Source organism: Dermacentor silvarum, chromosome 9 (assembly GCF_013339745.2).
Source record: "Dermacentor silvarum isolate Dsil-2018 chromosome 9, BIME_Dsil_1.4, whole genome shotgun sequence".
Lineage (NCBI taxonomy): Eukaryota > Metazoa > Arthropoda > Arachnida > Ixodida > Ixodidae > Dermacentor > Dermacentor silvarum.
In genome coordinates, this window is record NC_051162.1 from 122,040,110 (window position 1) to 122,064,052 (window position 23,943).

The following is a 23,943-nucleotide window of genomic DNA, read 5'->3' on the forward strand; positions in this document are numbered from 1 at the left end:
CGCGTCTGTGTAGCTCTCTGCAAATGCGTTTGTGGCGCAATGGGTTAAACGCTCGGCGATCTATCGTCGCGGACCGAGAGGTCGTGGGTTCGATTTCCAAATTTTGCATGTTTGTGGAACTGTTTCTTCTGGTTTCTTTCTTTGTATTATGTTCTATGACGTATTTCCGTGACGGAAATACGTCAGTGAAGTCTTGGTGGACCCCGGCATAAAACACTTTCGTGTTAAAATCGTCCAAAGGGGAGGGTGCACGTTTATTTGTTATAGCGATGAAACGGGCGAGGTGCGTGTCGCTGATTCTTCGAAGTAGGGCTAACGAGAACATAAAAGAATCTTGTGGCATTGCCAGGCATTGTGCAGGTGGCATTGTTATTCCAGCGGGTTCAGTTTTCCCAGAAAATGGTATCTGGGAAGGGATTGACTGCAGACAATCGAGAAGCGAACAACAACAAGTACAACAGCAGCAGGAGCAGCAACAACAACTGCAACCCCGACAACCAACTGTAGACTTCCCTTGTCTAAACGATTGCTACAGAAATGTCTTGTGTTCGACACTGTTGATATATTTTCTGATGTGCTTTAGGAAACGATTTGTGTGGCATCGCAGTCTCCTGGGTAACCCTCCCTAAACTCGACCACGCAATGAAGAGAACTTACTGTTTCCGAGATAGCAATACGAGCCCAATCCGCTGTCTCGGCATTTTAGTATCAATAACATATTACACATTCGCTTTCCTGGACACGCGCTTTCTTGAACTAGTTCCAAATCCAAGCCACAGATGACATGCTTTACGGTGTTATAGGAGTAGAGGCCAAACTACACGTCCGCGTGCCGGCGCTCGACAGCTCGCACCCACGCGCCTTGCGTTTGCCGCGCACCGCGAGTAATGATGGTTTGAACCTACACGACGTACGCCTGCGCGCGCCCACGTGGCTCACATTTTTGCCTTGGTAGACTTCGTTTCATCGGGTGCCTCGTGCCAAAAATACCCAAGCCAAGACAATCAATCAGCAACCATCCTGTTGTTGCTATGAGGACGCGTCTCGCTAGGCCTACGGGCGGCGGAATCGAAGAACGATCTCAGAAATTGAACGAGCTGTGCGCTCACAACTAATGTTTCAGGTGAATTTAGAGAAAGAGAAAGCTGATTTCAACAGTTACTGGCGATCAACAAGAGTGAGAACGTAGCCATCACGAGAATTCACGCTGAAGCGGGAGCCATGGGGGCCGCCATGTTGGGCAATGCTGTTTCTTAGCGTGCGTAAACATTAGATATCTGTGCTCGAGCCCCGCTTCGGCCCGTACGATTTGTCCTGCACCACCTGCGCATGCAGGAGGTGCGTCGGCGTGACCTTTCACGCGCCGGCACGCGTATGCGTGTAGTTTGGCCTTAATAGTGGAATTTGTTCTTTCGAGAGAGAGAAAACTATTTTAATGTGAAGGAACCAGATAGGTTAGCCTGACGAGTTTTGACTCAGGCGAAAACTGGAGAAGGGGAAAGAAAAGAAAGGAAACGGAGTAGGGATGGGCGATGGTCGTCTATATATATATATATATATATATATATATATATATATATATATATAGGAAGTACGTGCTTCGGAACTTTGGCTCCCTGCTCTTCGGCAGCCAGAGCCCTCTTCCGTCACCAACAAAAGGGGGAAAGGGCTGCAGAAGAAGCGGATTGTTGGGATTAGTGCAATGCAAGTTGCAGGCGCTCCTTACTGCAGGAGGAGGAGGAGGTTGAGAAGGAGGAGGGCAAAGGAGTCAGTCCTGTAAGCACTCATTTAACAAAACAGCCATACGTAATGATAATTTACAATGCGATGTAGGAGTCAGAAGCATTTTCTTTTATTGCCAGGCCTGACGTAGTAAGTGAAATTGGAGTTCCAGTCCCGTTCGAAAATTGCCTTCAACTCCCCTCTGATGGAGTCGCTTGAATTCTGGTTTATGACCAACCCGACTCCGGTCGTCTCGATGAAGTAGTTCGGCTCCCAGTTCGATGTTCCTGTATGCAGCGAGAGGAACCATAAAATCAGTAGGGCAAAAAATGAAAACAAGAAAACGAAAGAAACACTTACTGACGTATAGTGATTTGCATCGAAAGGGGGGTTTTCTGGTTTTTATTTAGAATGCTACTATTTAGAAGTCTACGGCTCAGTGAACTCTCACGCTCATTAGGTAGAAGAGCGTGTTTGCTTTTGTGTGTAGCTCTTTGTAAGTCGTGATCTCCACTTTCTCAATGTACTTTAGCAGAGTATTTTAAAAAGGCTAAAAAGGCAAGGTTATATTTACATGTGACAAAACGTTAGGAGATATATTATTGAGATATGATGAGAGCTATGAAGCTGTCGAGTGTGGCTGATATGTGTTAAGCGTTCTTTTCCTGAGTGTTTTCGGGAGTGATTTGTAGCCCCTTTAGTCATGAATAATGATGCACAGTTTATAAATGTGCAGAAGGTACATAATTTCCATTCGGAACCGCTGGAGACAACATCGAAAAACTATACCATTAGGTACGGCAGTAAGGTGATGCTTTGCTTATATCCTGTCAAGTCCTCATAATTACACAAACTAAATATCTACTCATTTCTTTGTCAGTTAGACAGTCTTTATTAAAAAAATGAGTTTAGTCACGCGGTAAAAGCAAATACACAATGCAGTTATTGGCTGAAAGCATTACGAATCAAGAAAAAAATATTCTTTCATAATTACTGGCGGAATTTGGCACGTCGAGCACACCGGCAGACGTGTGGTTCTAGCAAGTGGCTGTGTGTAGCAATAATTCGCGCACTAAATATAAATGAACATTTGGTAAGCAGAAGTTTTGACTTATCCGAAGGCCAAAGCTTGCCGTGTTTTCGTCCTTCAAATGCTGCATTAAATTAGCAAAAACAATTCGCGTAGACAGAAATACATGCCCCGTGGCTCAAGCGAGAAGTTTGGACAATGCCACGCAATATAAGAGCAAGGGCGTGGCAAAAGTCCATCGGATTGGGGCGGAACATAAGGAACATTGAAGATCAACATCGATCACAAAGGATTTCGTGATGTTAAGATTTCGCTCGATACGTTAGCATTACTAATTCTCTTGTTGCCAATCTTTGCCACAATTCTTCATCATGCATGCCATAAAACGTCAGAGTTGTCGGGATGCCTTCAATGGAGTGTGCATGACGGGCAATATAGTATTTCAACATAGGTTTGTTGAACTACCTGTCATTGTCGCTTGACCATTGAATAAGAAAGGAGCCCAGCAATTTTCCGCAGGTGGTGGCATAAGCAAACTTCAAAATCAGAGTCATGTGAGCCAATATAAACCAACATCAGACTCATGCGAGCTCCAAAGTATATGATGTTTAAGCGTTGGGTTGTGTCTCCGCATAGAGTGGGTGGTGACTTACCGATATACGCGGCTGTGTCTGTAACCATCATCTTTTGGTGATTCACTCGGGCGTAAGGAATTTTACGTTGTTCTTGAGTGAAGGCAGGAATGACGATAGCTTTCTAAAAGAAACACATAAATAAAAACTTGAAGAAAGTCATGATGATTTTGCCGGTCGCCTTCAGAAGAGCAAAGTTGGTGAAGAACGAACCGACGGAATATGTTTTAGTACTTGCACATTGAACGTAAACTTTCGACGCCAAATCACTGGCGGTGTTTTTTAAGCGCCAACCGCATGGAATGCAGTTTTTCTCTGCGCTGTTGCGCGACTCGTCTTCGGCACATCCGTTCGCTTCTGCGAGATTTGTAATGCCGGCTAAAATGACAAGCTATTACCACTCCGCTGACCCTCGGTCCAGGCATTTCGCCATCATGCTGATTTTGTTCTCCGCGTATTAATGTAGTCTTAACTAAGCATTGCGAACTTTCCAGTGAACTTGACAATTTGTCCATAGAGTTTCGATTACGGATTTATGTGAACAGAGGAGCATGGTGACTCATTGCACTTGCTCTGAAAAAAAAAAAAGAGACGCTGTGCTGTTTTCTCTTTCGAAGAAATATCTTTGCCAAGTTACGTTTAAAGACTTCGTCACGTGTGTTAGTATTATAGCTTCCCTTTAAAATCCCACTAAAAGAGTTTGTGAATTTAGATTTATCTGCGTTGAATGCGACGGTCGCCGCCGCACCTCGGTGACGTAATGTTCTGCGGCTTGCTATTAATTGCCAACAAAGGGATAAAAACGTGATAAGCATTTCGGGCTCAACAGAAATTTCATCACGCAGTATGAAATGGATGCGCGGACGCGGGGTGACGTAACAACACCCATAACGCTCGGAAGTTCTCTCCGTGTGGTTGTAGCTTTACGCCTAGAAAAAAAAAAAGCCACGGGCCTGCGCGGCAGACGCAGCACAGTCACAGCGTAAGCTGGTGGAGAGGCTCAAGAGTAGCTCCAATTTCGACACCACACACACCAGGGCCTTCGCTACAAAGTCTCTTCGCCTCGTTTTGACGAGGACAATCTGAACTGTCTGCCCGGTGTCGACAGCGAGCTGCGGCTTGTAATGATCTCTGCACAGCAGTCTGCTGAGCCCGATGATGCTTGGTTGTAGTCGCGCACGTAGCTCTACGATTCGATTCTTCAGAAGCGGTTCGTACCTTGCGAGGAGACGCCATAACGTGTGCCGAAATGTATCCAGAATACGTGGCGCACATCTCACATCGGAATCGCGTTGATTGCGCGCCTCGTCTGAATCGCATCTCGTCGTCGGCGCCTGCGCACGCCACGTTTGCAGGCATCTTAACTAGATGGCGCCACCATACTGGCGCAGGCTGGGGATCACGTTTTTTATTGCGATAGCAATTATATGGACACTTCAACCGGATTTCTGCCGTCGGCGTCGCCGTCGCTGTCGCCGTAGCCGTCGCCGTCGTCGTCGCCGTCGTCGTCGCCGTCGCCGTGAGGTTCCGTATAGATAAAATCTTCACTGCGCGCCGTATGCCCGAGCGCAAGCGTGCTGGAACGCGCGCTATCACGGAGCGAACGCACTCAATCCCCCACGCGCAAGCAACGAAGCGGGAAGCCAGCGCCGGAGGGAGCGATGGGGGGGGGGGGGGGGGGGGGGCACTTCTACTGTGCCAACAACCGCGCTCGTCGCTCGACCGCACGGTCTCTTATCTCTCCCACGCGCAAGCAAGGAAGCGGGAAGCCAGCGCCGGAGGAAGCGGAGGGGGGGGGGGGGGGGGGCGCACTTTTCTTCTGCCAACAACCGCGCTCGTCGCTCGCCGCACCGTCTCTTATCTCCACACGGCTCTGACCTCTATGCGCCGCGTGCATTCGCGGCTAAGTTTCTGTTGAAGCGATAGACCGCACGTACCTTCGCCCGCAGCGGCGTATGCTTGCTGCCAGCGTTTTGACAGTCGTTGTCTGCAGTCATTCAGTGTGATATCTTCATGTTTCTTTGTGCGCGCTCACACCACGCTTGTTCATTCAGTTAGTAATAGTCGGGTCACATTTTCCAACGCACGCTACACATGTAATGCTGCCCGGATCGGCAGTGCAGCGCTACAGGTGTGTCCCTTCGCACGCGCTGCCCACGGGAAGCGCTTCTCATCAACACCACCGTTTCACACGCGCCTTCTCGTGGTCATCGAGTCTCTCTTCATGTCGGTCTACTTACGCCGCAGCACACCTGCTTACTTAATCAGCTCATGTTTACTACAATTCATATTGCTACCAAAGCCGCTCACCTTACTTCGTATGACATTGCTGTGTTGCTATCGCATTCATTGCTTCGCCCTTAGGGCGAAACTGTGACATTTTTTTTATTGCGCGCCTCGTCTGAATCGCCTCTCCTTTCTGCGCCTGCGCATGCTGCGTTTGCAGGCGCCTTACCTAGATGGCGCCACCATACTGGCGGAGGCTCGGGTCGTCTGCGCCTGTGCGCCTGCCTAGGGAGCGTTTATAGGGCATTTTTTCGCCGCTGCCCGATAGCAAGCGCTTGCGTAGCCCAGTGGTAGAGTATCTGGCTTCCAAGCAGCGGGCGTGGGTTCTGTCCCGGCGGGAACTGGATACTTTTTTCGCATTTTCGGCGATAGCGGTTACGGTCCCCAACAGCAGCGGCGACGGAGGCGGTGGTGGCGGTGGCGACAACCACGGCGAACCGAAACGGCTATTGGAATGAGCCCATAACAGCTTACGCTGTAAAAAAGACATGCACGAAGAAAGAAAGAAAGCTGCTCTTACGACTTCGATGGAGATACCACTGGAATTCAGCGACGCAAGCGACTCCACGAAGTTCCAGGTGAGTGATTTTGTCTTACTCCATTTCGACACAAGGAGGCGGACGCGGACGCCATTTTCAATGGCGACACGTCTCAAGGCCTCGTCAATCACTGACCAGTACCTGGAATTGGGTAATATGCAGTGTTCAGAGATTGTAATGGACCATTTTATATATTATAGTGTCGAAATTTAAATAATTTAAATAAAATAGCGTAGGAACATGGGTAATAGACTACGTCAACACCCGCTATCCAAGAATCCCAAACTAATTAGTGAAACAACAAGAATACAAAAGCAAGAAAATGTCTGCAGCAAATTTGTAACCGGTTTATTCGTTGTTGCGTTTTTCTTTGTTTCCTTTGTCACATGAATAAAATAATTTCTGGCAGGATACCTTTAAGAAGTTCGCTCGCAACCTCATTCTATGATTAGTTATGAAAGTATTTCAGAATCCCTTTGAGGCCTTGGAACAAAAGCGGGGATGCAATCCAAGCTAGGCAGACCCTGCTGTTATACTTATTACAATCAGGTCAGCGCTTGTGTTTGTGTGATTTAGTTGTCCGTCAATGTCTAAACAAGCACGCTGCCTTTGAAATGATAATTTTCCTCAACAAACTAGCCCCACAACACCTCCGGAGCGGGTGTTATAGACATCCTTTGATATTTCGTCAGCCACCTGGGCTGGATTTGTTTATTTAGTTCTAGTTATTCGTCGCTTTCATTTTTTTTATTTTGTATTCTCCACATCCTGTGTTCTTTTCATCATCGTGTCAATGGAAACAGCTCGTGTGAAGTCACAAACCTTGCAATAGCTGGGCTGGCCTCTTCAGTTTTGACCTTTAGCTTTTTATCTCTCCGGGATTAGGCTTGTAAATACGAAGCACAGCTGAAATAATGCCGCTTGAAGATGGCTTACCTTTTAGTTTTAGAGTAGTAATCTATAGGTAGGTAGTTCATAACCGCGACGTAGACAAATTGCTTCGCTTTGCTGATTATGTCAATGATGGCGTCAATGTCCTCCGTCCTACCGGGAGCCGTGAAGTATGGAGGAGCACTCTGTAAATAAACATTCGTCAACATTTTTTGAGGGGTACAACCAAGGGCTAGTAAATCTAACTCATGTTCGTTATAAAGTGAAAAGTTTATTGACAATAATAATCTGAAGCTATAATTTCACGGGTAGTTGCGTTAGCCACTGGTCTCCGAAAAACGTCTCAAAACTCGTAATGCTAACTTTCCCAACTGAAGTAAAAACAAAGAGAAAAGCGTAGCCGATTGTCAAGTATGACAGGCAGACACTTTTATTAGAAAGAAACACTGAGATGTCGGCGTGAATCAAAGTTGTGACCTGCTGTTCTGCATTGGGCAAAGGGGAGTAAAGAGAGAAAGAAAGAAGTTTCAAGAATTACCCGAGTGCGTTTTGGATTTGGGCATCTTAAGAGTCTTCGCTGTGATGTATGATGTATGAGCAGATACAGGCATAAAAAGTAGGACACTGCGTGCAATCAGAACATAAACCTCTGTAAAGGAGCGTTCATCAGAATAGAATAAGAGCAAATAAGTGTGCGAGGAGTACAAGGTAATCAAGTATAGTGCATGAACAACGGGGGCATGAACAGGGCCGTTGAACTTCGGCAACCTGAGTGCACTATTACATTTTGAAAACAAAAACAAAATACATAAAATACGAAAATACAGTGATTAGCGGGCCCGCGATATAGTATTGAAAGCTTTCAATATTGTGACATGGGGAGACGATACGCCGACGATGCGTCCTTGTCGCAATTGACAAAAAATGTTACTTTTGAAGCTGATCCTTAAAGTCCTGATGAAGCAATAGTGACCGCCCGCAATGCATGGTGTTTTTGTAGAGCACTTCACGAGCTGCAATCAAATAGGACATAGCAAATGCCACCAAGGACGTGCAGTCATAACGTCACATGTTTAAATATAGCATGACACGAAATCTTAAGCATGCTTCCCCGTGCACAGTAAGCTTTAAAGGTCACAGCTCACATGACCGTAAGGATTTGTTGGTGGATTGCTAAGTCTGTGCTTTGTGGCGCTAGATAACTTAACCCTGCACTGTTATAATGGCCCTAATGGAATACCGCAACTCCGAAGACGCCGGCTGCAGCAGCAGCGCCGATAAGACATATTGTGGAGTTTTGTTTAGTAAAAACACGTTACAAATATTTTGCGCATAAGTGTTCTTGCCGGAAGAAAAATGAAATAAAAGAGCCTCTTGACGTTATTATGATTAAGGTGCTTTCGACGCTTTTGCTGCGTCAGCTTAGGATATCATAGTCAGAAACCGCAGCTATAGTACTGTGGTTATACTGTAGTCGACCTCAGAGATAGCTTGCGTGTTCGACCAGATTTCGGAGGCCGTGCTTTATATGTCCTTGTTGTAGTCACTCTCACAAGATGGCGCTACTCGCGCTGCTGCTCTGTGCTGGTCCTTATGTCCGAGTATATCTCCTACATTCCGGTATTCCGTAACGGTATTATGTACACGGACAGACTAAAACACTTTACTGACAAAATTTAACAACTCTGGCTGCAAGAATTATTCTCATAAATATTCGAAACATGCACATAGCTTGAGTTCGTGAAGTTCTACCGAAGATAGACAGCATGGTCCAGCTACAGTTTCCGTGTCATGCTAAATGGCGCATATAACATTTGAAGAAGATCACACCATATTTATGAGGTATATACTATTGTTCTTTGGTATAGAGAAGTTGAGGTCCTGCTTTGCATAATATTTTCACACTGCAACATAACACAACTTACCGATATGTACGTGAGCGTGCTGCTGCCGTCGAGGTCGATACGTGCAGGGCTTGAGCTGTTTATTGAGGTGCTGAGATTGGTGCTCCACGTAATAGGTAGCGTGGCGTTGTCATCCGACATTCCCCAATAGACTTCGAAGATTTTCTCGAGATCGTTAACGATACGACTGCAGTTCCTCATTAGTATTCCAACCTCCTTCACCTGAAATGAAGAAAGTGAGAAAACGCAACTAATGCGAGTTGAAATAGATTGCGAAGGGCCACAGTTGAGCATAATCTTGCTGAGAAATGTGCTGAAATACTTCAAAATATAAGGAGCTGTTCTGTAAGCCCTTCCTTCGTCCGCATCGTCTGAAGTTATCTAATTGCAATTAACATTGACCTAGCACTCATCCTGTATGACCTAATCTTGTCACTTTTTTTTTTCTCGCACTGTTATTTTTGCAATGAAACCTTCGCGTGAGCTAAAAAAAAAAAAGAGCAAGCGAATTCCAATGGCTCAGCATAACTGAGCTGGTTAGTCAGCCTGACGTCATGTATGAGTTATAATGAAACGTACGCCCAGCCTTAGAAAGAGCATTTTGTCATTGGTACCCGCCTGAGGATACCAATAAATAGATACGTATTCAATTGAAAAGCGATATAATAAACAGCTAACCTTGTAGGAACCGCTTTAAGTCAGATTAGGCCTAAGGTTTTATAAAGGGCGGGGAGTTATTCCTGAAAACGAGTGGCTTCCTGCACTTTATAAAAGAGTGCGTTGAGTTGCCCGCAAGCTTACGGAGGTTGAAATGGCTGGCGAGTTAAAAGGTCTATAGCTGAACTTGCCTGAGCGAGGGACCTCCAGTCCATGTTGGCGCTCCCGATGTAGGCATGCCTGCCATCCACGGTCCAGAACTTGGAATGCAGAATTCCGTGGTGCCCAAGTCGTGTTAGATTGAGGTTGCGCACCTTGGCCGCCCCTGCGAAAATTGTCCGGGGCAGTCATATAGCGTCCTACAAAAATTGCTAGAGGGAACTTTGGCTCTAGTGTCTGTGGGAGCAGCAAGTGTGGCGGCTCAGCCAGCATGAGGACGGTGAGGAGCACATGAATTTGGCTAAAGTTCGCTCTTATGCTTTAGAACAGCTTTGTGCCTTTGCAAGATTACTTATTCCAGCAAGATATGGGGGGTATACATCGGGGCCATATGTCACCTGGTCTCTCCTGCTGCGAGGAGGTTGCGTTACGAAGGAGCCCCGTTGGTGCTGAATGGATGCCAGCTGCAACGTGTCTATGGGCTCCGAAGTGTCGGCCAGCCTTCAGCGCGACTTGTCGCTTCCGCCCTCACTCAGCGAACCTGGCAGATATACCGCAACCTTTCTGTGGTTGTTCGGGACGGCGATTATTGGGGCGGTACTACCTGTCCAAAGCGATGCTACACCGAAGCCGCGTAACTTGATACCACCTGTGTAGGAATCGTCCACATCGATCTCTGCCGGACTTCTTTGAACATAACAAACGGTACATTTACGAATAACTTGCTTCATTCGTTTTATGGCACCGCACATAGTTTCGAATTAAAAAGAACGCAACAATTGTCAATGATTACAGGTGAGCGCAGAAACTAGCTGTCTTGTCATGTTTAGAAAACTGCACGTTCTTAATATTGTTAAAATGATAAAGCGTAGAAAAGAACTAAACGAGCGCAGCGCGGGAAACTGGAGAAACAGGAAGAAACGCACACATCGCGCTGATTTCTTACAATGTTTAATGGTGGTGGAAGGGCCACATAAATAAGCATTGTTGGAGCTATCACCAATGAACACTCTGCACTCTGTCAAGTCGTCTTCGGAAGTCGTCTGATGCATGTCTTTCTATCCGTGACCGTGTTTTCCGCACTGTGCTTGTTTTGCCATACCAACTTGCCCAAGCCGCTACCTTTGTCACTCATAAAGAACGTCAGGAGCCTATGAAGCAATATGCACGAATATTATGCAAGTCTATGTACTAGCTATCACTCCCATCGTAGCAGAACAATCACAGTGCCAGAATTCTCTCTAGTAATATTTAAGAAATTCTGACTGGGAGCTTACCACTGTCGTTGAAAGGAAAAGTGTACAATCATTGCATTCTACCGGTGCTAACATATGGGGCAGAAACTTGGAGGTTAACAAAGAAGCTCGAGAACAAGTTAAGGACCGTACGAAGAGCGATGGAACGAAAACATGTTAGACGTAACGTTAAGAGACAAAAACAGAGCGATGGGATCAGAGAGCAAACGGGGATAGCCAATACTCTTGTTGGCATTAATAGAAAAAATGGAGCGGGACAGGCCATCTAATGCGTAGTATGGATAACCGGTGGACCATTAGGGTTACACAATGAATTCTAAGAGAAGGGGAGCGCAGTCGAGGACGACAGAAAACTAGGTGGCGTGATTAAGTTAGGAAATTTGCAGGCGCAAGTTGGAATCAGCTTGTGCAAGACAGGGGTAATTGGAGATCGCAGGGAGAGGCCTTCGCCCTGCAGTGGACATAAATATAGGCTGATGATGATGACTATGATGATGATTATTATTATTATACAGGGGAACGGCATTTGCAGGATTGCAAATGAATTCCTACATAAGGTAAGAAATGGCGTAATATTTGGCGCAATATATTTCTGTTGTCTTCTTTCTATGGCGTAATCCTAAAGGGAGCACTAAACAATAATAGTAGGTTATATGCATTAGTAAATCACGCGTCTGGAAATGGGAAATAAACTGTTTTATCTGCGGAGGGAAGCCTTAGTAACTCAGAAAAGACTTGCATACAAAGGGCAGTTGGTGACACTGCACAACAGTTAACCCAGCAGGCCACCATGAAGGCATTGAGTTCACTGTGTCTGCTCGGATCTTAGTTACTTGCATATACTGGTAGACAAGTACCCAATATCTTTCTAAAGAAACAAAAGACTCAACCTACGAAGGTTTGAGAACTTTTGCAATGGAAAAGCCGTCTGATCGCGACGATGTCTGCTTGCGCTAGTCTTTGGATAATCGGTGCTATGATTTTTTGTAAGAAAGCAGCCATGGCTTCGCTACTGCTCGGCTTCAGGTTACCTACTGCAACTAGCACGTAACGCGAAGAAATTAATTTTTAATTTATGAATCTTTTTAATTTACGACGTGTGCGTGCGGATTTCTCACGCAGGTAATATTGAACTCTCCTAGAAGTACACCAGGAAAGTGAGAAGGGATTGCCTTAAAACAACCTGTTCGAAGTGAAATACACATACAAACCAAGGAACAAACAAAAATGCAACAGATGATATCGTGGAAAAAGGCAGATGCACTGGCGGTGTCAAATGTTTACGAAATACAGGATCTGAGAAAAGCAGAATATTTCTAGAGCACGGGTGTGTAGTTTCAACTTCAAATGTGCCGCGTGTACTAGCTTAGACGAATAACAAAGTGTTATATTGTTTTATTGGCTCTAATGTGAAACTAGGCTCCTATTAGACGTTATCGCGACGACAACATTCCGTAAAATTCTGACCCTGCCTTCACATAGTCGTATAAACAATTTGCATTGCGGGGGTTAGTTTTGAGAGAGAGAGAGAGAGAGAGAGAGAGAGAAATGTCAACAGACGTACCTTTTTCTTCCAATAGCTGGGAGTCAATGTTCGGAAATTTTCTGTTTGGTGCGTTCTGGGTAATTTTTATATCAATTGACCGGTTTGCTCCGGCATGCAGGAGATCATGGTAAATCTGAGCACCCTATGTGGGGAACATGGAAAAAAGAGAGCGTTACTGGATCATTTGCCTCGAACGTGATATCGTCTTGGAACAACATTTAAATGTTCGTGTATTTCTGCGTTGGAGATGGACATGAAATTGAGTGATGTAATAATTGTACACGGTTGAAAAATAAGCTAATACATAGAAACTTGTTTCTGTGTCCGTTTCCGTGGCTGGTATCAGCAGTATATGATGTGAATCCCGCGGTTGATAGAAAGTTGAATTCGCGTAGGCGCACAAAGATGTGCTGTGCGTACAATTCCTTTCAGCAGACAATGATGTAATCAAATGATAGAGAGAGACACTTCAAATAGGTGACGGAAAGATAGCAGAAGTGCGTACCAGGCTAGAAGAGGGATAAGCAGTGAGATTATCCGATAAGGTCCAGTAAAAAGACGCAATTTTTATCTCCGATGTCGACACATTTATCAGCTCTCTCCAAGCGTCGAAAGTAGAAAGGTGCTCCGGACATTCCGAAGAGAAGTTCAGCCCTTCAGGCATCGTTTCAACCACTGTGTACCTGAATAAACAAATGAAAAGCACACAAGTGGCTAGATGAAACCCAGGATAGCAGTCAAAGCCTTTCGCTTATATAGGCAAGAAAGAAAAAAAAATGAGGTGGCAGTATCTGTAGAATCACGGATGCCACAGAGTTCATACTATATTAACTAAAGGGCGTCCGTGTTTACTTTTCTTCGAGCATGGACATCGCAAGGTTAATGGTAGAAAGACCGCAGCTGTACAGCTTAACTGCTAAAGCCCACGAAGGTCTAGTGCGAAAAATGTGGGCTTCGTTCCCACTTGAGGCAAGTCGTCTCGCTGTGCCCTTTTATTTCCATTTTCCTTACTGATTTCGAATTTAAAATAAAAATGAATTGATTTCCTCTACATTATTCTCACCCATGGCAATACTGATCAGTATGCATAACCGTCTAAACTGCGTACCTTTCGTAGAAACGTATTCAAAGTCTATATTTCAGTGTACAAAGGTGAACAAGATTGCTTCTGCATATGGTACCATAAGCACTCACCTGCCATAGGGCTCCCTTCTTGTGCCCTTATTATTTTTAGTTCTTGTAAATGACGCTCTCATTATGCCTAACACTACTCAAATAGTTCTGTTTGCAGATGATACGAAAACATTCTTTACTGGAGGCGAGCTTTCAGCCGCTGCTAAGAACACAAAATATTTCTTGTCAGAGCTATGAAAATGGTTAAATGCGAACAGGGTACAGCTAAATGTATAAAAAACAATATTGATTGTACTTAAACCAAAAAACGTTATTCCAGCTGATGAACGCTTTCAAAGTTTTCAACTTGAAACATTATAATGTGTGCATAGCGATGTGTTTTCGGCTGTCCTCTTTAATGAATTAACATGTACTGATCATGTTAATCACTAGCGTTCTAAAACGTTGATTTAGTGCGGACTTATCATTAAAGCAACGTTTCTGCTGCCCTACTAGGCTAAAAAAGCTATTCTTTCCTCATCCAGCCCCTCTTAAATTATTGCCTATCCCTCTGAGGAAGCACAACTCACAAAACCTAAATATTTTATTCGTTTAAAAAATGTTTTTAGGGAAATTGTCAATATACCTTTCATTTTGTTTCTGACGAAGTGAAATAAGGATGGCGGCATTCCTGCTAGTAGCGCTGTTCTTAAACACGTTCTTTTACACCTTAGACTCGGCGGAGACAATGAAAGAAACAATGCCACTTACGCGGATATTCATACTTAAATTACAATTCTAGCTCGAGGTGCGCCATGTCGGTTAGCGTCAAAGGAGGCGTGTGGAGAAGCACACTTGCAGGTTTGTCACATCTCTATACTGTTGGTATTTGCATACGTTGGCATGTACCTGCGAAGTATTTTTTCTCGGCCGTACCTAATTGAATGGTTCATGTGACTTACGTGCATGCGTCGTTATCACCGAGTGCTGATCCGGCAGTGTCGGAGACAGCAGCAAGGCCGCATCGGAACGATAGCGTGACGCAGAGCGCCAGGAGATGGCACACTTTCACCCAGGAGGCAACGGACATCTTGGCAACCACCTCGGCCACGCTTCTGACGCTTCGAGTGAGGGTCCAAACTAAGAAACGGCGCTTTCTTCGCGGGGAGCAGGGGTACGTCCTTTCGTTCCGCACGATTGCAACAACGGAACATTACGGGTGCGCGCGTGTGAACAAATCGCGCCTCTCTCTCTCTCTCTCTTTCTCTCCCTCTCTGGCAGGTGTCTCTAATCAATGTGGGCAAGGGTAGCGAGAAGATCCTCGTCACTTACAATTGTCAGCAGCGGAGGATTGACACGCCCTTCTGTAGATACAGGTGTCACGTGGTCGAATAATGTAAAAAAAAGGGGGGTGTCATGTGGTGGAAAAATCGCCCATTGGTGGGGAAAAAAAAAGAGCCTACAGAGGGTTGTGAGGGGTTGGAAGTGAAGGGAGACAGTGTGCATAGAAATGCATCTATGAGAGGGAGCAGAAGCCACAGGTTGTGAAAAGAAGCGAGAAAGTTTTTTGGTTTGCCTGCTTGCTTCAAAATTTCGGTCGCTTGCTTGAAATCGTTATTTGAACAGAGAAGGTTCTTCGGCTTCCGGCGGTGTTGACGAGTGGGAATATATTGTTTGCCCCAGCTTAACATCTCGTCGTTCGCACCAGCCAACCCGCCAGCTCTTGCATGTTTGCACAGCTTTCTTTGTTGGTTACCGCTGTGCTTAGAACGTATTTCAAAAAAAAAAAGAAAAGAAGGAAAGAAACACTGTTTCCTCCGTCCGGTCCACCTTCATCTATGTGTGAACAGGGCGCGGGCAAATGCTAAATCGCTGAGGCTGTATGTCTGCCAAAACAAGTGCGCTCGTGTTCACAGTGTGCGTGTTTTCGAGCTTGTTGAATTCTGCGAACTTTACGGATAAACGGGGGACTGTGTAGGCCTAGACTATGGTGTAATACGAACAGGTTCCTTCTTCGCTAGTCGTTTATATCCTGTTGCAAAGACCTTGAGTCCTGCTCGTCGTGCCTGCCTTCACCTGTGATCCTGCGACCCAGCGTGCCATCGCCTGTCACGCTCTGGATGGCCTCGGTCACTCGTGACCGTGCGCACCGCTCTTGCAGCAAGATGAGCCCACGTGCAGGCGTGCGCGTGCCGATGCATCATAGCCGGTGTCATAGATTCTTGCCGATTGAGCAGCATCACGACTCGCTGAGGAGAGACGTTTCGCATGGTTAGTGTAGAGCATAGTTTACGCGGATGCGACAGTACCGAATTTCGTAGCTCATCACGGTAATAATTGGCGACAGCGTTTATGGTTGACATACCCCAACTCATTCGAAAGAAGCCCTAGGCTGCTTCTGGCGAGTATGGCTTGGCCGGTGCGACTGGACGACTGGACGTCATCTCAATTTTCTATCTCGATGCGACCCGCCAGCGTTTTCATGTACGGCGTGAGACGAATTATTCTTGCTCCAACTACCCTCTCCAGACGCATTATTTCAGTTTCACCTACCTCGCGCATTACCGACGTTTACACCTATGGGATGTGCAACTTGTTGCATTCAAGTAGACACCGCTTGTGTGAAGTCGAATGTGACGTTTAGAGGTGGTGGTGGTGTAAAGGATTTTAAAGGGGCTGCTATAAAAAACTCGTGAAAGACGTTTAGTATCTTAACTAAAAAGGACGATGTAAGTGCCAGTTTGTGGCATTTTAAATTAGTACCTTATTTGTTTCTGTTACTGATACGACAGCTAAGCGGCTTACAGAATTGACTGCCGGCCAAGGAGACTGCACGCCAAAGGGCCCCCTTGCATTGTACTTAAATTTAGGTTAAAGGTAATTAACTAGAAGTGTTGAACTATTTAGTAGTCATATATTACGGCAAGTGTTATTCATCCCCGTGTAGCTTTGACATGCAAAATTCGATTTGTGATCAATAACGCTTTCCTTCTTTCGAACTAATATGACAGGATGGTTCGATTTGACACGAAAAATGAATACAGAATTTAGGTATGCGAAAAATTATGAATAAAGAGGGAGAGGGGCCTAGAACATTCTGTGCGGTGAAGCCTACTAGTGTCCGAATTACAGAAAACTGATCGCAGATCAGTGAACATGTGGGAGCTGTTTATGACACATAGGTTCGGCGTAACCGGCAAGGTGGAAGAAAGTTCACTTAGGCGAGTATAGGGCCCGTGCATGGCCGACAGATACTTCGTCAAAAACGTGCACGTTAAGCTCTGAAAGAGTTTTTGGAGGCCGGACTATGATGCAGAATGTAACGTCTTGATCTGGTCAGAATGATATAGAATGTTGCATTTATTATTTGTTTTTGAAGCAACGATATATGCCAATATTTCTCTCTTGTAATATTGTGCCTCTATAAGGTGATATTTGAAGCGGTGCGTCTTTTTTTTTTGCAGCATTTGGTTTTGTTTCCAGTGGTGTTCCCATGGGCAATCTGATATGCCATTGGACGCCCTACTATAAGGGGCCGCCGATAGCTGCTTCCGCTTTTGTATCGCGTTCCAATTAAAACTCGTCCCTACTTCACAAATGACACGTTAATTTTGCTATACCACTCATTCGTTCTCTCTCACATTAACTATGGCATAAAATGCAGGGGCAACACCCTATACCACTCACTTGGCATACATCCAGGTAATCCAGAACCAATCCCTTAGAATTATTACAAGCAGTTCAAGCTTTGCTAATGGAAAATTGCTACTACATGAAAACAACATCCTAACAATTGCCGAACTCACCAAATATAACCTAGGGATTTTATTCTACAAATCTACGACTAAGGAACTACCACCGATGTCTTTCTCACCTTTTGACCTGACAGCTCATAGTAGCACTAGATTTGCATACAACAGTAATTTACTTCTACCTAAAGTGCGTACTAACTACGGTAAACAGACTGCGGAATTTTTCTCGATATCGCTTTGGAATACCCTACCACCTGTAATCAAAAATGCAAGATCGTTATACGAATTTAAAAGAGAACTAACAGCACATATAATAGATACTGACTGATATTGTCATTGTTTATAATTATTTTGTTTTTTTTGTACTGTTTTGCTGTTAACATGTGTTGTTACTCATATGCTATAAGTTTGTTTTGATATTACTCATATTTCTCAGCTGTGTTACTGTTGCTTCAACCATTGCGTACTACCATAAGTGCTTTTAACAAGTCCCGATACGGTCTTCGACTATGGGACCTCCTTATGTATGTGCGGACTCCTAGTGTCTCGTACACGCAAACGCTTAAGTTGCACATCGGACGATTCTTTCGTTGGGAGGGAGCCAAATGCCGCGTCGGTAGTACAGCAAAGACGACGACGTAACAAGACATATCTGCACTTGTGAAAAACATAGAGAGCAAGAAGAAGAAGAAGCAGTGACTAGCGCGCGGCATTAAAAACCGTCCGTTCTTGTTACTGCCTCTGTCGAGAAGTGCGTTTCGTTTGTCCATCGAGAGAGAGAGAGAGAGAATGAACTTTATTAAAGGTCCTGAAGTTTCAGACGTCGTGACGATATGCACTCTGTATTTGTAACAATAAATTCTGATTCTGAAATGCTGAAATAGGAAGCAACGTAGAATTTAATAGCTCGCGTATCTTCGCATTTTCATCCAAAGCTTTCTGTTTTTATACAAGGTTGCAAGCAGTAACTGGGAACTCCATGTCCTCTTTAATTACGATGCCAAAGTGTACTGTTCATATCACCTTCAAGTGAAAAGATGTGTTTGATTACCAAGGTACGGGGAAAGGCTCAACGCCTAGGTGCCCAATGACATTGAGAATAGTTCTGTGGAGAGTGCTCTTGACAGGTTTGGAGAATAGGAGCAGTCGAGTACCTTTTCTGTGAATGATTTATAGTCCTGCTGCTTTGACGTAAAAGCTCACTCAAGCCGTGATAGGAGCCGCACTTAACCTTTATCTCTAACCTTTCATGGAGCTGTGCACGCACAGTATATCTGCCTCTTCTGCGCAGTGCTGTCGTTGATATGATTATGGCTTTCGAACAAGCTCTGCCTGCCTAAGGATAGATACAATGGGGTCCTGGCAAATGCATAAAGAATTACAGCAGGTATTGCTACTTTACCAAACCTTTTGTATTTTCCCTGCAAGATGGAACAGGATTGATTGCGATACATTTGTAGCATTGGAGTGGCGGTGGGGAAAAGCAAACCGACAGTAGAAGCCTTGAAGATCGAAAGCGATGTTGGAATATAAATGACGCAAAGCAAGATTGAGTTAGCGGGTAACAGTAGTAACTGGTGACACGCGCACGCCATCGTAGGCGGCATTTGTTAGCTGTCTGTCAAGAGGGTGAAGGATGTTGACGAGAAGTGTATGGCACAGAGAAGTAAAACGCATATTTACGTACATTTAGGGAGTCTGCACCCCTTCTGTTTCAGACTAATCAAGGGTACGCGCTTAACCAGTAGCACTTACCCCCAGCGACACATAACGCAGTGACCCAATAGCAGGGCCCATCAATTAAAAAAAAGAAGCCATTGAATACCGTACGGTTTTCTTTTTCATTGGAAATCTGGATAATTTCGAAATCCCTATGAGTCGTCATTATATGTACAACTTCTATGTCGTGATTTATGGCAAAGTGATTTGCAAGCTAGAAGACGCGTACAAGATAAAAGGCGTGCAGGACACACGACGTGCGTGCTTTCTTGTTTGAGTACGCCGAGCAAAGGCTCGCTTACTGGCGCTACATTGTTGGTCAACATTCAGGGCTATATATAAGTTGTCTATTTGGCGAAAATTGTTGCGTTCGTGCACCGTTACCTCGCATCACATGTTATAATACCATGTATCACAAGTAACTCGAGCCAAAACCTAAACATATGCTAGTGCCACATAGCTGGACTGAAGCAGTGGGGTTTGCCATCGTTACAGCAGAGTTTTACGAGAGTTATAGGCAATCAAAGATCGCATTTGATCCCCTGTACAGTGCCTCCGCTCCTTCAATGCCTTGCGCTGCGAAGACTATGGCAGAATGGGTCTTCCTACAACGCTCCTTCCTACTGAACGTCATCCTTGCAGCGCAGTTGAAATTGTTTACGTAGATGCCACAACTTCCGATTTTGGCGCCTACGATGCGCCAATCTCGGAGGCTATTCCTCAACCTACGGTTGAGTTCCCGGTGTCTCAACCCTATGTTGTGTTACCGTGTCGCTGACAGTCCCGAACTGCTTGGGACTGATGTGCCGTATTGCAATATTGCTCGGAGAGATTAAAAAAATCCGCCCACTAATGCGCAAGTTACCTGAAGTGCGTTCACTTTTCATGGACCGGTAGTTCCGGACTGGCTATGGACTGTCAGCAGATTTTCGCTCGACCAGCGCAAGCGGCTACCAGACGACGGCTGTCTGAAAAAGATGCACATGGTACCTGCCGCTATGTTCTGATAGGTGCCATATGCTTCTGTGCACAGACGGCAAATATTGTGCACTCAGCTATCACATCTGTTACGTCGGTGATTTCTGTGCCATCATGCGAACTTTTCATGCGCCATGTAACTGATGACACTTTAGTCTGCTTGTTTTTTAACAGACAAGCACCTCCGCAGGGGCGTCTGCGTAAGCAGGCGTTTGGTGTGTTGCGACACCACGTACCCGAGCACATGAGGGTTGGACCCGCCCGCATGAGGCCGTGCGCGGCCTAGCCGTGTCTGGGGAAAGGGGGATCCTGGGGGTCGAGCCGATGTGGGGTGTTCGGACCTTTAAGGTCCCCCGGCGGAGGCAACAAACCTCTTTGGCCTCTGCGTGACATAACGGCGCTTCCAGAATGACCCACTTGGAGGAAATCGGCAGTGGCCATTTTCAATCGCCTCTCCAACCTTTTCTTTTCTCTCTTACTTTTATATCTTTCCTGTCTCATGTTGAGTTCTCATAATTTCTCAATTTTCAGGTGGCAAGGGTTACCCTTGGGTATTATATACAGCCTGGGACAATATATATATGCTAACGTATGTAGCTTTCTAGTTGTACTTAGAAGTGAAACTCACTTATAAAATTCTTAATCTGCAGCAAAACTGGTGCCAGTAAGAGAGTTCTACAGATTTATAGGCTGCTGTAAGTTTTCTTGTTGCAGAGCACTGAAACGAAAACATTGTAAACACAAAAAGCTTCTTTGAGAAAATGGCTAACCGGTGCCCGATTCATTTTCTTGAAAGCAACAAAACAAAACATCCCTTGCACTGCGGTTTCAGGGAAGGCTAGGTTCACAGCAGATCACCTTGTACGCATCGCAACAACTATCCGTGATAAATTTGCACATAAACAGTTTTTCTTATCGGTATTTTTGTACACGGAGAAATCATATGACAACCTTTTGCATTTTGGAATCCTTCGTGATCTGGCTGTCATGGGCGTCCGAGGCAACTTGCTGAAAGTGATTCAAGGTTATCTCTCAAACCGCACATTCCGTGTTCGAGTTGGTAACGTCCTATTACGTGCATTTACGCAGGAGACTGGTGTACCACAATGTGGGGTGCTGAGCTGTACTTTATTTATTGTCAAAATGAACACGCTCCATACTGCCGTACCATGTACTATGTTTTATTTTGTATATGTGGATGACATCCAAATAGGTTGCAAATCTTGTAATCTTAGTAACTGCGAGCGAAAAGTACAACTTGGCTTAAATAAATTGTCTAAGTAGGCGGACGACAACGGTTTTAATCTAAACCCTCAAAAAAGTACGTGCGCCCTCTTCTCTAACAGGAGAGGTATACTGTCGAACCCCATTATAGATCTAAATGGAAACGATTATCTGTAAGCCGTGAATACAAACTTTAGGGATTATTTTAGACTGCAAATTAACTTTTCTCCAGCACCTAAAGTATCTTAAAGCAAAGTGCCCCAAGACTATGAATCTATTGAAGCTCTTGTCACGCACATCTTGGGGAAGCGACTGGAGATGCCTTATAAGCTTGTAGAAATGTCTAATTTTATAACGGCTTCATTACGCATCCATAGCCTGATACGCCTAGTGCTTTGAAAATGCTAGATCCTATCTACCACTTATGCATCCGCCTTGCTACAGGCGCCTTCAGGACTTGCCCTGTGCAAATCCTCTACGTTAACTAATGGTCTCTATACTTCGAAAGGACATATTTAAACTTTTCCTACGTCTTGAAGGTAAAATCATCATTCATGTTATTCAAGTATTCACGACTTGTCCACGGCCAGACTGTTCCTTAACCGTCCAGCCACTAGGCCTCCTCTGTCCCTCAGATTGGAATCCCTGCCAGAAGAAATAGGCGTCCCCCTTCTAAAGAATGTCCTAATGGCTCCTAGTAGGCTTCCACCGCCTTGGGAGTGGCAGACCATGCAGTACGACATCTTTTTCGTAGAAATATCCAAACGGGCACCTGAGGCACATATACATTCGCATTTTCTTGAACTTCTGGAGAATTATTCCCGTACTGAAGTTTATACGGACGCTTCTAATTTATTTACTGGGGTCGCTTACACAGTTTCGGGGCCATCGTTTTTTAATGTCTGGTGCATTAAATCCGCATACAAGTATTTTTACAGCGGAAGCATACGCGATCCTCTAGGCAGTTAAACACATAAAGCAAATGAATTAACAAAAGCAACCGTGTTCACAGACTTCGTTAGAGCACTAATGTGTCTACGAGAACACAATAATTCAGTTTATAATGAACTGTACGGCTCGTTATGCTCAGCTTACACTGGCAACAGACTGATCATAGTATGCCGGGTACCTTCCCATAGAGGCATAAAAGGCAATGTAGGTGCACATGAAAGCGCCGCATCGGTAGGTTTGAATATACAGACACAAACATGTCTGTTGTATACGTTTTGTTATACCATCTCTTCCTAACGGTTTATGCTCCGAGCACACATCATTAGCCATTCTCGCGATTTTAATACTCATGTGTTTTACGCAATTTACAGCAAGTTGTTTTTAGGCTTTTATACCGCCCCGGTACATGCTCATGTAATCATTTCATACATAATAGACAATTCATTACCATATGTCATGGCACTCTTTGGCCATAGCTGGCCCTTGCGTCAATACACACCCACCATTCATTCAACAGACAAGTACTGCGCTTTGAGGCGCACATGCTTGCTTTTCTTGATGCATTTCGCTAATTCTGTCATGCTGATTGCACTGTGTAGGGAGCAGGTGTTTTTTACCTTTCAGGTGAGGGAAAATGGTATGCGAGGAAACGTATAAAATCACATGTGGCTGTTTATTGCCAGTAGCGGTATAGTGGCATACAATATGGAGTCTCACCAATTTCTGATAATACACACATGTTGATCGCTTAATTCTGTGACCCAGTTTGAGCGCTTGCTTTTTGACGTGCACGCTTAGGTGATGGTGACATTTTGCGAGAAACACACGCGTGGCCTGTCCTAAACATGTCGCATGTTTAGTGATACGATTGGTCTATTTGCAGACGGGTCGCACGAGCTTCGAGGACGATGCACAACGTAATTGCACTTTGTTAGCCTGATAGGTTGATTTCATAACATGTGTGTTATATCCACCTGCACTTTTTGGGTGAACGGTGACGCGGTGTGATCGCGATTTTAGTTGCGTTTGTGTAGAAATTTCGCTTAAATTTTGCACGCGAGGAGCTGCTTACACTGGTTAGGTGACATGGAGAGAGAGAGAGAGAGAGAGCGACATCAAGTGCGCTGTAACTGCGCTCTGCGAACATGTTTATGCGCTCAGGCTGCGATATACCACAATGCAAGCTTCGTGATTGCCTCGGCAACGTGTACACCGAGATTGCTGTATATGACTGCAGATCACACTCATGAATCCGCGGACGAGTAGTATTGGTGGGTTAGCTAGGAGCAGGAGATGGCAGCCAGGGGATTGACTTCTTGAAGCTGCATGGGTCATGTGACTTGTGGTGGGCTCTTCCGTCAGAGCTTGTCAGACCGGAAGCCGCGGACGGTTCGCGGGCAGTCCGGCGCGGCATAATCGAAGATGCCCTCGCGTAGTAGATTGCTACGCGCTGCTGTGTGTTATCGCCCGGAGCAGCAAGTAGCACATTTATTTTCGCACCCATCTCTACAGCAACCACACAATTTCTGCAGGTCGCACTGCGGACTCGCATTGAAAGTATTCCTAACATTATGAGCTTCGACC

General features: G+C 45.2%; 2 protein-coding genes across 2 annotated transcripts; both read right to left on the minus strand.

Annotated features, from left to right (window-relative positions):
* Window positions 1-1,836: 1,836 nt before the first annotated feature.
* LOC119464967 (5'-3' exonuclease PLD3) lies at window positions 1,837-9,428 on the minus strand. Its single transcript, XM_037725825.2, has 5 exons — window positions 9,026-9,428; window positions 7,146-7,285; window positions 6,191-6,350; window positions 3,406-3,508; window positions 1,837-2,009 (listed from the first exon to the last, which is right to left on the minus strand). Exons 1-5 carry the CDS (start codon window positions 9,296-9,298, stop codon window positions 1,837-1,839), a joined length of 849 nt encoding a protein of 282 aa, XP_037581753.2. The 5' UTR covers window positions 9,299-9,428.
* Window positions 9,429-9,801: 373 nt separating this feature from the next.
* On the minus strand, window positions 9,802-15,006 carry LOC125939898 (5'-3' exonuclease PLD3-like). The gene is made up of 4 exons (XM_049655421.1): window positions 14,698-15,006; window positions 13,128-13,305; window positions 12,641-12,764; window positions 9,802-9,986 (listed from the first exon to the last, which is right to left on the minus strand). Exons 1-4 carry the CDS (start codon window positions 14,823-14,825, stop codon window positions 9,802-9,804), a joined length of 615 nt encoding a protein of 204 aa, XP_049511378.1. The 5' UTR covers window positions 14,826-15,006.
* Window positions 15,007-23,943: the final 8,937 nt, after the last annotated feature.

Coding starts and splice junctions, on each gene's coding strand:
- LOC119464967 (XM_037725825.2), bottom strand. CDS start 9,298: ATGCTCAACTGTGGCCCTTCGCAATCTATTTCAACTCGCATTAGTTGC. Junction 3,509..6,190: donor GTGGTATCTCCATCGAAGTC/GTAAGAGCAGCT, acceptor TGTTTCTTTTAG/AAAGCTATCGTCATTCCTGC. Junction 2,010..3,405: donor AGACACAGCCGCGTATATCG/GTAAGTCACCAC, acceptor CGCTGCATACAG/GAACATCGAACTGGGAGCCG.
- LOC125939898 (XM_049655421.1), bottom strand. CDS start 14,825: ATGTCCGTTGCCTCCTGGGTGAAAGTGTGCCATCTCCTGGCGCTCTGC. Junction 12,765..13,127: donor CTTATCCCTCTTCTAGCCTG/GTACGCACTTCT, acceptor TTCCCCACATAG/GGTGCTCAGATTTACCATGA. Junction 9,987..12,640: donor CCAGCTATTGGAAGAAAAAG/GTACGTCTGTTG, acceptor CAATTTTCGCAG/GGGCGGCCAAGGTGCGCAAC.